We start from the raw sequence: 12,272 nt of genomic DNA, 5'->3' as shown, positions 1-12,272 counted from the left end.
TGAAAGCTCTATGGTATATTTATACCAAATGTAGCTTAAGATATATTTTACTTTTTTATATATTCATTATTATATTATGACGATTATGGTATATCTTTATAGCAAATGTAGGTTGTTGTGGTATATTTTACTTTATATTCATTTTGAATGATGACATCTCGGTTAGATGTATTAATGCATGAATTTTGAATTTTATACGCTATGGTATGATTTATACCAAATGTAGCTTATGGTATATTTTACCTTTTTTTTATATATTTATATTATTTTATATATTTGGAATATTTTAACTATGACACCAAAATATTGACGATTATGGTATATCTTTATACCAAATGTAACTTATGGTATATTTTACTTTTTTTATATTAATTTGAAATATTTCACCGATGACACTTGGGTTCAATTTATTGATTCTTAACTTAATACAAAGACATATTTTATTAATACAAAGCTTAGTATCAATTAACGAAAATATGTTTATTATTAGTTTAATTGCGTAGTTTTAACTCGTAGTCTCTGAGATCTTGGTTTTTTAAGAAGAAAAAAGGCAGATCAAAAAGATTTCTATTCTATTTTAAGAGCTCGAATGTGTTTTTTCCTTGCCTGAGTTACCGGGTATAAAATGAGCGTGCTTGTAATTGTACATTGTTGTTATAGCTTGAGCCTCGAAAAGTTGCTATAATGTGTGCAATTTAATTTAGCATAGACCGACCTGGGTTCAACCTACTGGAGTTTAAAGAAAAAGGTGGTAATGCTGTTGAAATTATGTTGCATGCCACAAAACTTTTCCTTGGCTGCATTTAGTTGCGCTTTTAACCGCATAATGCACTCGCTGTAACCCACTATGTACACTCTGTTGTGTGCTAGACGAAAACTATACGTGTACCGTTAGCTGGCTGCCTCGGGGAGGAATGAAAGAGGGGAGGGAGTGGATGATGGGTGTGCAGCCCGTATCAAAATTCCAACAGAATGCTGTTTTAATTGATAAAAGTGCCCGTTGATGGAGGTCAGAAGGTTTTTTCTTCCACATGCATCCAAAGAGCGAGCGAAGAGGAGAGATGCGTCCAAATGCTGCCAAATGATATGCTGGCCTCGAGGCGATTTGTGGGTGGAGAGAGAGCTCAGAGTGCAAGCAAAAAGCAACATTTATAAAGTCAGATTTTTCAAAGTTGTTTCCGCAATGCAGCGATGGAAATTTAACTTGACTCTATTTTTTTTTTGTACTTCTCTTCTCTATTTCTCTGTGCTGAGCTATCTTTTGCAGTCAGAGATACTCTAACCTAGGGCTACTTGAACTTTAGGAACAGAAGAGTAGCGCAGAGTATATGATATGCACTGACAAAAAAGATCCAGAATATGTTGGTCTTAGAACGAAGAATGTTGGTCTTAAAATATGAAAGAACATGAAATTCTATTAAATACTTTTTGATTATAAATTTGTATGCTCTACTCTACGGTATAATTCAAAAGTAAAGTAGTACTAAATCTAACATTTGGTATATTGTAGTTTGTATATTTTGAATATTTGAACGATTACACCAAGGTTCGATATATTAATGATGCATACCATCATTATTCTTTATACCAAATGTACCTTTTGGTATATTAGTTTTTTTTATATTAATTTAAAGTATTTTAACGACGACACTTGGGTTCAACTTATTGATGCATCACTTAATAGGAATACATTTTATAAATACTAAGCTTAGAAAACACATCTTAATTTTAAAAACGTTTGTCGGCAGCTTGATTAAATGAGCTAAAAAAAACTTTATAGGAATTTCGGTTGATTACAAATTGTTGAAACCTAAATCTAGTATTTTTGGTATTTTTGAAAAGTTTCGACATTTTTAAGACCTAATGGTTCTTAGTTTTAGGAATTTGTTCATGAAGTAGTATTATTTTAAGAGCACAATTTTTAAGATGAATGTTCTTGACTTTAGAGACCAATCTTTTTGTTCAGTGTACATGAAGTATTCTTACTAAGTTTGTCTTTTTACATTTGAATCATTTTTTTCAGTGTACGTGAAGTATTTTTACTAAATTTGTATTTTCTCATCCTAATAATTGCAGGCACATACCCAAGGCCAAGGCAACAGCAATTGCAGATACGCCCGAGCTGAAGCGCATCGCTGAAAATACGAAAATCCAATCGAATGTGAAATACCATGCGGATTTCGAGAAGGCCAAAGGCAAATTTACACAGGTCAGTTGAACTAGACGATGATGATGATGCTGTTGATGACGATGATGCTGATGCACTTGATGATTATTTCCAAACATAACAATTAACATGCTGTTGTTTTTTCTGTCTGTTTTTTTTCGTGTCGACAGGTGGCTGACGACCCGGAAACGTTGCGCATCAAGCAAAACACGAAGCACATATCGAATGTGGCATATCACGGCGATCTGGAGAAGAAGGCCGCCATGGAGAAGCAGCGTGGCTCTGCCGAGGTCTCCGACAGCAGCAGTGAGTAGCCAATTTTCCAATTGCCTCTCCTCCCCCTGTACCCCCCTCTCACTCTATTACTGTCTCTCTTCATTTGTTATGCTCGTAATTGTGTGTTTGCTTGGTTTTAAAACTCTAATTGATTTGTTTAATTTCGTGAAATTTGTTTCGAGTACCATTATTATCAACTCTTCGCGTTCACAACAACAACAACAAGCATTAAATGTGACTAAACTGATTAAATAATCGTTTATTAGGCTCATTAAATCGCATTACACGGTGCACAGTGATGCAGAGCACATTTGTTTTCAAGCTATTCCCATGATAGGTTAATTGATATGGCAATGAATTTGTTGGCAAATTATTTCTTAGTCAACATATTTTGACACTTATTTATTAATATTAAATTTACTTAACTATCAACCACTTCAACAATATTTGTTGAGAATTGGCATGCATTATTTATTATTTACCTAACTATCAGTCAACATATTTTGACAATCATTCACTAATAATACATATTTTAACTGTCAATCACTTTTCTACTATATTTATTGAGAATTTGCATGGAAATTCATATACATATCTAATTATTTGTCAACACACTTGGCAAACATTTATTAACTGCAAGACATTTTTAGCCAATGTATATTTATTAAGCACAATTCCCAAGACTCAAGAATGATTATCAAAACACCTTCTAATACATTTTCAAACATTGATCATCAGGTCACACTTTAAATATTTAGTACACTCGAAAATAAAATAGTTTACTTTCACATATTCAAAACAAATAGTCTATATACCACTGTGCACAAATGTTGCCTTATGTTTGCTATCTTGCTTGCTCGTGGACTTTCACACATTTATCGCACATTTGCTCATTAATACTGATTATTATTTTCTTTATTTTATTTTTTTTTTTTTCGTATTGTTTTCATCATTTTGTTGCACATTCATCAACAACATCAACAACAACTACTTCAACAACAATAATAACAAACCAACAACAACAACAACGCCTCATGTGTGTGTGCTTTTTGAACTACCGTTAAAACCTAACAACAACCACAACAACAACGTCGTTACACAACACACATAAAAAACACAACACTAACTGGGAAATCGAACAACATCAATATCGCGATATCAACTTCGATCAACAATTCTAACTTAACCAAAAAACCAAAAAAAAAAAGACGAATCGGAATATTTCTCTGAGCAATTGGCAGCTGAACAGTTTTCGCAATATGCACCCACAGCCTCGCCAATACCGCCAGCAACACTGCAACAGCAGCAGCAGCAACAACAGCATCTTCAACTTCAACAACAACAACAGCAGTACCAACAACAACAACAGCAACAACACCAACACTATGTGCAACAGCAGCAACAAACGCTGCCACCGCCACCCATACAACACCAGCAATACAACACGGCGGCCATAACGCCCACATATCAACACCAACACCACCAACAACAACAACAGCAGCAGCCACAACAACAACACAGGCAACAGCAGCAACCACAACAACAGTTGCAGCACGATCCTTATGCACACTATCAGCAACCACAGGCGTTGCGCCAGCAGCAGCTGCTGCAACAACAACAGCAGCAACATGCCATTAAACAAGCCTCCTCACATCTGTATCCCACAGCAACATCGCAGCCACAACAACAGCAGCAGCAGCCCCCACAGCAGCAGCAACAACAGCCGCAGGCGGTTAACAACTACAATCAGCTGCGTTCGGCAATTTTGCACAATTCGCATCATCCCAGTGGCAATGCTGTTGAGCAGTACGATTTGCAACAGCAGCAGCAACAGCAACCAGCAGCAGCAATACAGCAACAACACTCGCACAACAGCTTATTGAACAACAACGCTAGCAACGGCAGCATTCACAGCAACAACAACAATGGCGGACACGCCGCACATCCGGCCAGCCTGAGCTATCCACAGCAGACACGCTCCCAAGCCAGCGTGCACAGCAACAACTCGCATCCCAGCAAGCATCAGCTGCAGCAGCAGCAGCAACAACAACCAAGCAGTGGCAATCTGCAACAGTTGTATGTGGCATCAAACTACAGTTCGGTGACGCCATCGGAGAATGCGCTGGGCAACAAGTTGCAGGCGAGCAACGGACATCTGCCCGTGGTTGTGATGAATGCACAGCAGCAACAACAGCAGAGCAGCAACAACATTGGCAAAATTGCCGACTACGATCCGCTGACGGATGGGCCACGAAATGTGCCCAATGCCGGCAGATCGAGCACAACGCTGGTCTACAGCTCCGATCAGCGCGGATCTGGAGGCATTGGTAAGTACTCTTAGGCTAGGCTAGACTAGGCTAGGCTGGTAGTTCGCTCAGCTTGATGTGCAGCGCAATCTTGTCATCATCTTGTCCTTGTTTGTCCCCCACCATCGAGAACAAACTCCAGTTGAAAGTATCTACTCTTTAAGTGCAGATTTAATGCTTCTTTTCACTCCGCAGGCAACAGCGTGTATCCGAAGCGGATTGGCTCCATCTCGGACATTGATCCCGCCAATGGCATTTATGGCTCGCTGAGCAGCGCCGAGCAGGCGCAGGCACAGAAGCAACATCAATTGTATCAGCAGATGCAAATGATGCAGCAACAAGAGCAGCAGCAGCAACAGGTGCGTCAACAGCCATCCTACGAAGCGCTGCAGGACAAGCAATCACGTCAAAGCACTGCACTGGTAAGTCACAATTCCTTTACTTGATTCCACTTATTAATTCCTTACCTTTCCTTTATTTTGCAGCGCGTCTATCGCGCCATCTACGACTATGAGGCGCAGGATGTGGACGAGGTCAGCTTTCGTGAGGGCGATGTCATCTTCGAGGTGGAATCCATCGACTCGGGCTGGATGACCGGACGCGTAGAGCGCACTGGCAAGACCGGCATGCTGCCTGCCAACTATGTGGAACAGGCGGTTATATAATAGGGAATGTGCTACTACTGCTGCTGCCGCCAGCAGTTTGTGGTCATACTGGTCTGCCTGCTCTATATCCTGCTCGTTCTCATCTTTTTCATCAACGTTTTTCTCGCCGATCGCAACATGATGCGTGCCAATGGCAATCCCATGATGACCGGCGGTCCATCCGGAGGTGTCGGTGGCATGCCGGGCATGCATCCGGGACACCATAATCCGTACGATATGCACGGCTATCATCACTACAACAACTATCATCCGCAAATGGATCCCAAGCAACAGCAGCAGCAGCCAACACGCAAGACACCCAATCAACAGCAGGCAGAACAGGATATTTACTACTATTTCAATCATGTATTCAGGCGGCGATGAATTACATACACCCACATACGCGTATATATATAAATACATATAACAGAACACACGTATATATAGAGTATATATAGATATATATATAGTCAGCAGGCCAATGTGTATAAACGCAAAAAAGAGAATTATGAAATCACAAGAATGAAAATCAGAAATCACTTTCAAAAATTTCCATATTTAAACTACACACAACAACAACAACAAATAATAATAATATTAAATATGCCACAACAATTGCAAAGTAATAAAAAAAAGTTTTGTAATTTTACAAATGAAAAAGAAGAAAATCAGTTTTGTGAAAAGCGACCAAGCTAAACGCAGCCAAAATTTGCATTTATCTACAATACAACGCGACGCATGGTGAATGGCCGTAAATTTAGAAATATTTATTGAACTCTACTATATATATATACAACTAATCAGTTAATATACCATATACAATATATATATATACCAGATATGCCAGATAACTCTAACGTAAACATATACTTTATATATGATGCTCTAGCTAAATCAAGTTTTTTAACTCAATTCGAAAGGAAAACAGCAAGCAGCTTCTAATTGTGAATTAGAGTCTAGTATTGTGTAATCGGGCGGCTATATAGTAGATACACTCTCACACACGGCTAAATTTGTGCTTTTTAAAAGCTTGTCGAATGCAATTTTCCCTACAATTTTGTCAATTTATTGGAAAAGCGGAACGATAACAAAAAAAAAACAAAAACTTCACTTTTCTTGTTCTTGTTGCAAATGTTGAGTGGGCAGCCTGCTGCCAGTGTCAACAGTGTTAACTCTATTATTTGTTTTGCTTTTTGTTTAGTGCATAACAAAGAATTAATAATAGATATATACTATATATATATATATACTTAGGGGTACATTGAATTGTTTTTTCGTTTTCTAATAATTCTAGTGTTGAAATTGTTTCGTTTTCACAAGAATCCTTGAAGTGCCTTTAATTTGCTAAACGTGTTTTTTTAGATAAACCACATTTTGATAGGCTTATCGACCAATAATTAATAATATATACAAGTACGTACACATACATACACATTATATATGTATATACATATAGAGTTATATATAATATATAAAAATAAATGCTATATTACTAACATGAATCGAAACGAATTTGAAGCAAGCCTACAAAAACTAAATACCAGCCTAAAAATAAACAAATGAATTATGAATGTTGATGCTGAAAATGTATTTAAATAAATAACTTAACAATAAAGCGTATTATGCATACTTAAACACACACACACGCGTACACACATATTTGCAATAATTAACTAACTATAAATACGATATGCATAATCAAACATAAACGCGCCACTTGCAAAATTGTATTATGAAATATGCCTAAACAAATAATTACAAATAACTGCAAACAATAACTAATAATAATAATAATAGAGTGAATGAAGCAATGCCAAAGGCTTCGTATTCAAATGTGTTACAAATAAAAATGCAAAATTCAAATGAAAATATGCCTTTTCCTTGTTTACTTAAACCGTTTTCCATGGGTGGAGAACATTGATTGATTTTATCACACCACATTAGAAATGTTTCAATTAGGAGTATGAAAACGAAACAACAATAAAATGAGAATGTTTTTAGACACCATCACTGCTGGCGGTAACTAACTCAGGGAGTATTTCTCCCACCTTCGAATCGGAGGAATCACGTGAGCCGCGTATTGTGTCCAGTATAATGTTCTTGGAGTTGTTCATTGTCTCCTCAAAGAACTTGGCATCGGCACGCTTCTCCGCAGTCAAGTATTCCAGTTTCTCCGACAACATAGTAATCTTTTCGTTGGCCAACTCCAGTCTAAAAAAATAAAATCGATTTAGAAGAAGCCATTCAATGAACAGAACTCTACTTACTGATTCTTCATGTCTTCGATCTTGGGTTCAGCTGCAGTCAAAGATGTCAAGGAATTAACTGACGACAACTGCGATTGGTTGTCAAAGCTAAAGGAGCTGATGGAGCCGGTCAACGGAGTGCGTCCCAAGGCATTCGTATATTCGTTGATGCGCTGCGAACGCTTCTTGCGATCATTCTGCACATCGAGCTCCTTCTCCAAGTCACGCACCTTGACCTCCAAGCGAGCGATACGTGTCTTTTGCTTGCCTATAAGATCGTTGGCAGCGTCAACCTTAACGCGCTCGGCATCCAGACGATCCTCGAGCGTCTTTTTTCATGAGCATCATTTGGTTCTTTTCCACTTCTAGAGCATCGAGAATGCCAACGAATTCCTCCTGTGGAGTAACATAATAAAATAGTTTGATTTATATAAAACTTTCAACAACTTTCTTACCTTGCGAAACTCGCGACAGGAGAACAGAAATCCACCGGTGACAGCACGCAAATCGGTTTCCAGTTTCTTGATCATCTCCTCGAGACCAGCGATGCAGTGAGTCTTCTGCTTCAGCTCCGTCTCCAGCTCTAAGTTCATGCCGCTTAACTCATCCATCTGACGCCTGGCAATGTCGCGTTCCTCCGTGATGCGAATGGCATCGTTGCGCATGTCATCCAAACGCGTCTCGTACTGAACGCGCTGACTCTTCAGCTTGTCGTTCAATGTGCTAGCATTCATGCCATTGCCATCGGTCTGCTCCTCCAGCTCGGCAGTGCGCGTCTTGTACTTGAGCATCTCATCGTTGAGCGTTTTGTTGCGCACCTTCAGCGCCAACGTGCGATTTCGTTGCTCCTCCAGCTGTGCTTGCAGGCCGACAATCTGTTTCTCCAGTGCCTCGACTTTTGCTCGATGCAAGATCTCGCTCTTGCGCACACCAGGCGTGAAACGATCAAAGGATGCAACGCCAGCGTCACCGCCACCCAAGCTAGCTGTAGCACTTCCTCTGCCAGGTGAATGGATGGAGTGCTTGGCATTACGTGGTGTCACTCGGGTGCCGCTGCTGCTGGCCAAATCTCCCTCAGAGCCTAGGGTGATGGGCATATAGTCGACCCGATCGGCACCGTTCTCAAAGTTGTCGAGGCGCGCCTTCAGTTCTTGCAACTTCTGCTGCAGCGAGATGATCTGCTGGGCACGTCCACGCCAAGTGGCATTGTTCAGATTGTTGGCCAGCAGATTGATGTTGACCGACTCGCCAACCTCGTGCTGCAGACACTTCTGAGCCAGCTTTAGTTGATTCTGCAGTTCGGTATTTTTGTTGCGTGTCTCAAACAGCTTCTGCTGCATGCTGTTGATCTTGGCGTGCAACTCCTCGGTGGCGTTGCCTTTTTTGAGCAGTTCTCCATTGATGGCCAACTTTTCTTCATTGGCTTTCAGTTCCTTCTCCAACTTCTCAATGGTCACATCTTTTTTGTTTATACGATTCTTGCACTGTTCAAGCTCAGCGCGCATCTGACGATTCTTCTTGCTCAGCTCGAGAATCTTAGAGCCGGCTATCGAGGAATTGCAACGCAGCTCGTCAATGGGCACTGAGTTTAGCACCTCATTGAGTGAATCCACCGATCGCTTAAGTGCCGATATTTCCTGGTTCTTATCGGAGATCGCCTGTGCAAGATTTTGATTCTGTTGCTCGAACTCCAACAGCTTTTTGCGCAGCTTCTTAGTTTCGGCTTTGGGAATCTTTGGTCTTCCAGCCGAGGTGCCAACTATAACGTGTAGATCCTGTTTATCCAGATCACGCTTACGGCGCATCAGCTTGCGTGGCTCTGTGGCCATTTTCGTTTCTTTGTCATCCTTGGTATCTTTCACGTCCTCTTTGCCAGTGGAATCCACTGGTAAGGTATCCATCACACAAAGTTTTAAAAAATATATGCAATCTACGAATCGATTGCGCTAGCGGTTGCAAAATGTGTATGTGTGCTTGTTCAATCTTACAATTTGGAACCTTTTGAGTATGCTTATTAATTTTTTTTTTCGATTTCTTCTTCTCAAAATGACGTCTAATAAAAAGCAAACCAAAAAGTTGTTACAATCGGGTTTAACCGTTAAGACTGTGAAAGCTAAAACGTTTATTTTTGACGTTACTCAACACTGATTTTGAAAATCAGCTGAGGTTTGCTGTGCCGGCTGTTAATGTTGTTAGCAGCTGTTAATTTGTATTTATTTAAAATAAATAAATAAATAGTTTATTAACATTATACTTTTAACAATTAATTAAACTAAAATGTTCATATTTATGAAATAAGAATTGTAGCATTAACAGAAATTATATGTGTTCACTGTTAAGTAACATAGCGGCATTACTCTTTTGGCACTGCTATTCAGCAACAGTGCAATTCACTAGGAACGGTCACATTGTGTTTTGCTGGCAAAATGGACGGGTTTATGATGGTAAATTATAATTTTTATTGTTTATATTGCGGTGCAACAAATTTATAAAATGAACTTTGCTTGCAGGACATTATCAAAGGCATGTGCATCATGGACAATGATGGCAACCGAATTCTCGCCAAATACTACGACAAAAACATATTGTCCACGTTGAAGGAGCAGAAGGCCTTCGAAAAGAATCTGTTCAACAAGACGCATCGCTCCAACACTGAAATCATCATGCTCGATGGTCTGACGTGTGTTTACAAAAGCAACGTGGACTTATTTTTCTATGTTATGGGCAATGCCTACGAAAATGAGCTCATTCTGCTATCAGTGCTCAACTGTCTCTACGACTCCATCAGTCTGATATTGAAAAAGAATGTGGAGAAGCGTCTGGTACTGGAGAACCTCGAGATCATTATGCTGGCCTTTGACGAGATCTGCGATGGCGGGTAAAGTATTTGGAAATACCATTTGTATTTGCACTCAATTAATTACCATTTGATTTTGTAGCATCATCTTGGACGCAGACCCATCGTCTGTGGTGAAACGTGTCGATCTGCGCAACGAAGACATCCCAATTGCCGAACAGACGGTGGCTCAGGTAACTAACACACTAAATGGTCTATTTTGGTAGTTCCATTACGTTCTTTACTCGAGATCAAACACTATGTAGTCATATCAGAAACCCTCGCACGCTCAATCAAGCAAGAATTAATCATGTATAGTTTTAGTTGTAGTACATGAATGAAAAACATGTACAAATTATTTTATATTTTAGTTTGTTGTATACTTAAATTATCATGACGCTAAACAGTTGCACTTTTTAGTTTGTATTTCGTTTCAAATGTTTGAATAAACGTCGACCACTTGTATTATTTGCTCATTAGTCATAATGCATTCTTTTTTTATCTCAATCATTTATCAATTCATTAGTTAATTGTGATCTGGTATCTGATTTCAGGTGCTTCAATCGGCGCGCGAGCAGCTCAAATGGTCCATACTGAAATGAGGTCGGGGTCGCAGAGGAGGACGAGATCAGTAAAACTGTCACCTATGCTATGTTCTGCTGTCGCAATACATTCGATTTTTATATTAAATTCGCCTAGAGTAATATACCATATACATAACACATATATATATATTTTAAACTTGAGATATTTCTGGTTATTTATTATTATACATATGTACAATGGAATTGGTATTTCTTTTATGCTTGGTCGGAACACTGATTCAGTTTTCAATTGATTTGCGTCTATAAAATGTCTGGAAAATTGCAATCTGTTCTCATCAAGAAGCGCTTGCTCTCTGCTGATTTCTGTTCACCTGGTAGTTCATATAGTACTTGAACGCTTTTTGGCCTTAAGAGCTGATTATGTTTGGCGAATGTAAAATATCGCACCATAGGCAAATTATAAGCTTATCTTGTATATTCGCAATATGAGAATTCAAATTTCTATTTGTTGAGCAACTCTAAAATTTCACTTCAAACAAAAATGATTTGTTGAATCAGAACTTTAAATAATTTATGATATTTTTAGACCTTGAGAAAATCTAAGCTTATCTATCTACAATCTTATATTTTCACAATATCAGAGTTCAAATTTCTATTTGTTGAGCAACTCCAAAATTTCACTTCAAACAAAAATCATTCGTTGAATCAGAACTTTAAATAATTTATGATATTTTTAAAGACTATAAAAATTTTGGCAGTGTCGTTTATCATCAGTAGCTAGTACCAATATTCCAAGACATAATCGATAGTACATGGAACATAATTGATTTATTGCGAGCATTTCTTTGTTTCCGTCTACAGATTGCAATCAGTTGCAGAACTGCTGATCGTTCAATTGCAGTAGCTTTATGAGTACAAGAGACTGACCTAGATAATCCAAGTGATACGCAAATTGCTTTTGCAATGCCTCAGCACGTGTCCATCTAGTATGAACTTTACCAATCGTGTATTTTTGCAGACTTTTAGGAGATTAAGATTATAATCTTAACCGAAAAAACCAAAACAGACGAAAAGTCACGTGACACGTACACGACAATCGTATCAGCGATCAGGTTCCAACTGGCTATACTCCTTAAGAACCCCTTAACTGATACACTGATACGATAGTTGGCACTTATTAGAGAGTCTTATGGGCCTAGACAACGGTATAATGATGGATTTCTTTTGGGTGGTTCACACTCTTGGTTTACGC

The 12,272-nt window shown here is 38.8% G+C and overlaps 4 protein-coding genes across 6 annotated transcripts in view; 3 read left to right on the top strand and 1 right to left on the bottom strand.

Moving 5' to 3' along the window:
• Window positions 1–5,414, top strand: part of LOC132788662 (LIM and SH3 domain protein Lasp) — a 34,423-nt gene extending 29,009 nt beyond the window's left edge. The window contains exons 3-7 of one of the 3 annotated variants that reach the window (XM_060796173.1): window positions 2,077–2,209; window positions 2,338–2,473; window positions 3,652–4,770; window positions 4,945–5,171; window positions 5,235–5,414. In XM_060796173.1, coding sequence (XP_060652156.1) covers window positions 2,077–2,209; window positions 2,338–2,473; window positions 3,652–4,770; window positions 4,945–5,171; window positions 5,235–5,414 — 1,795 coding nt within the window. The remainder of the gene's footprint in view (window positions 1–2,076; window positions 2,210–2,337; window positions 2,474–3,651; window positions 4,771–4,944; window positions 5,172–5,234) is intronic. The other 2 variants (XM_060796174.1, XM_060796175.1) reach the window with 2 other exon arrangements.
• A 6-nt stretch (window positions 5,415–5,420) lies between these two features.
• On the top strand, window positions 5,421–5,820 carry LOC132788664 (uncharacterized). The gene has a single exon (XM_060796177.1). It carries the CDS (start codon window positions 5,421–5,423, stop codon window positions 5,775–5,777), a length of 357 nt encoding a protein of 118 aa, XP_060652160.1. The 3' UTR covers window positions 5,778–5,820.
• A 1,430-nt stretch (window positions 5,821–7,250) lies between these two features.
• LOC132788661 (myosin-9) lies at window positions 7,251–9,716 on the bottom strand. Its single transcript, XM_060796172.1, is given in 4 exon segments — window positions 7,251–7,604; window positions 7,661–7,974; window positions 7,976–8,035; window positions 8,095–9,716. Coding segments are annotated over 4 exon segments (2,034 nt in total). The 5' UTR covers window positions 9,541–9,716; the 3' UTR covers window positions 7,251–7,390.
• Window positions 9,717–9,981: 265 nt separating this feature from the next.
• LOC132788663 (coatomer subunit zeta-1) lies at window positions 9,982–11,221 on the top strand. The gene is made up of 4 exons (XM_060796176.1): window positions 9,982–10,083; window positions 10,150–10,517; window positions 10,579–10,669; window positions 11,030–11,221. Exons 1-4 carry the CDS (start codon window positions 10,066–10,068, stop codon window positions 11,075–11,077), a joined length of 525 nt encoding a protein of 174 aa, XP_060652159.1. The 5' UTR covers window positions 9,982–10,065; the 3' UTR covers window positions 11,078–11,221.
• The last annotated feature ends 1,051 nt before the right edge of the window (window positions 11,222–12,272 follow it).

Source organism: Drosophila nasuta, chromosome 3 (assembly GCF_023558535.2).
Source record: "Drosophila nasuta strain 15112-1781.00 chromosome 3, ASM2355853v1, whole genome shotgun sequence".
NCBI lineage: Eukaryota > Metazoa > Arthropoda > Insecta > Diptera > Drosophilidae > Drosophila > Drosophila nasuta.
The sequence above is the reverse complement of the archived record's forward strand: the minus strand, read 5'-3'. Positions and strand labels throughout refer to the sequence as shown.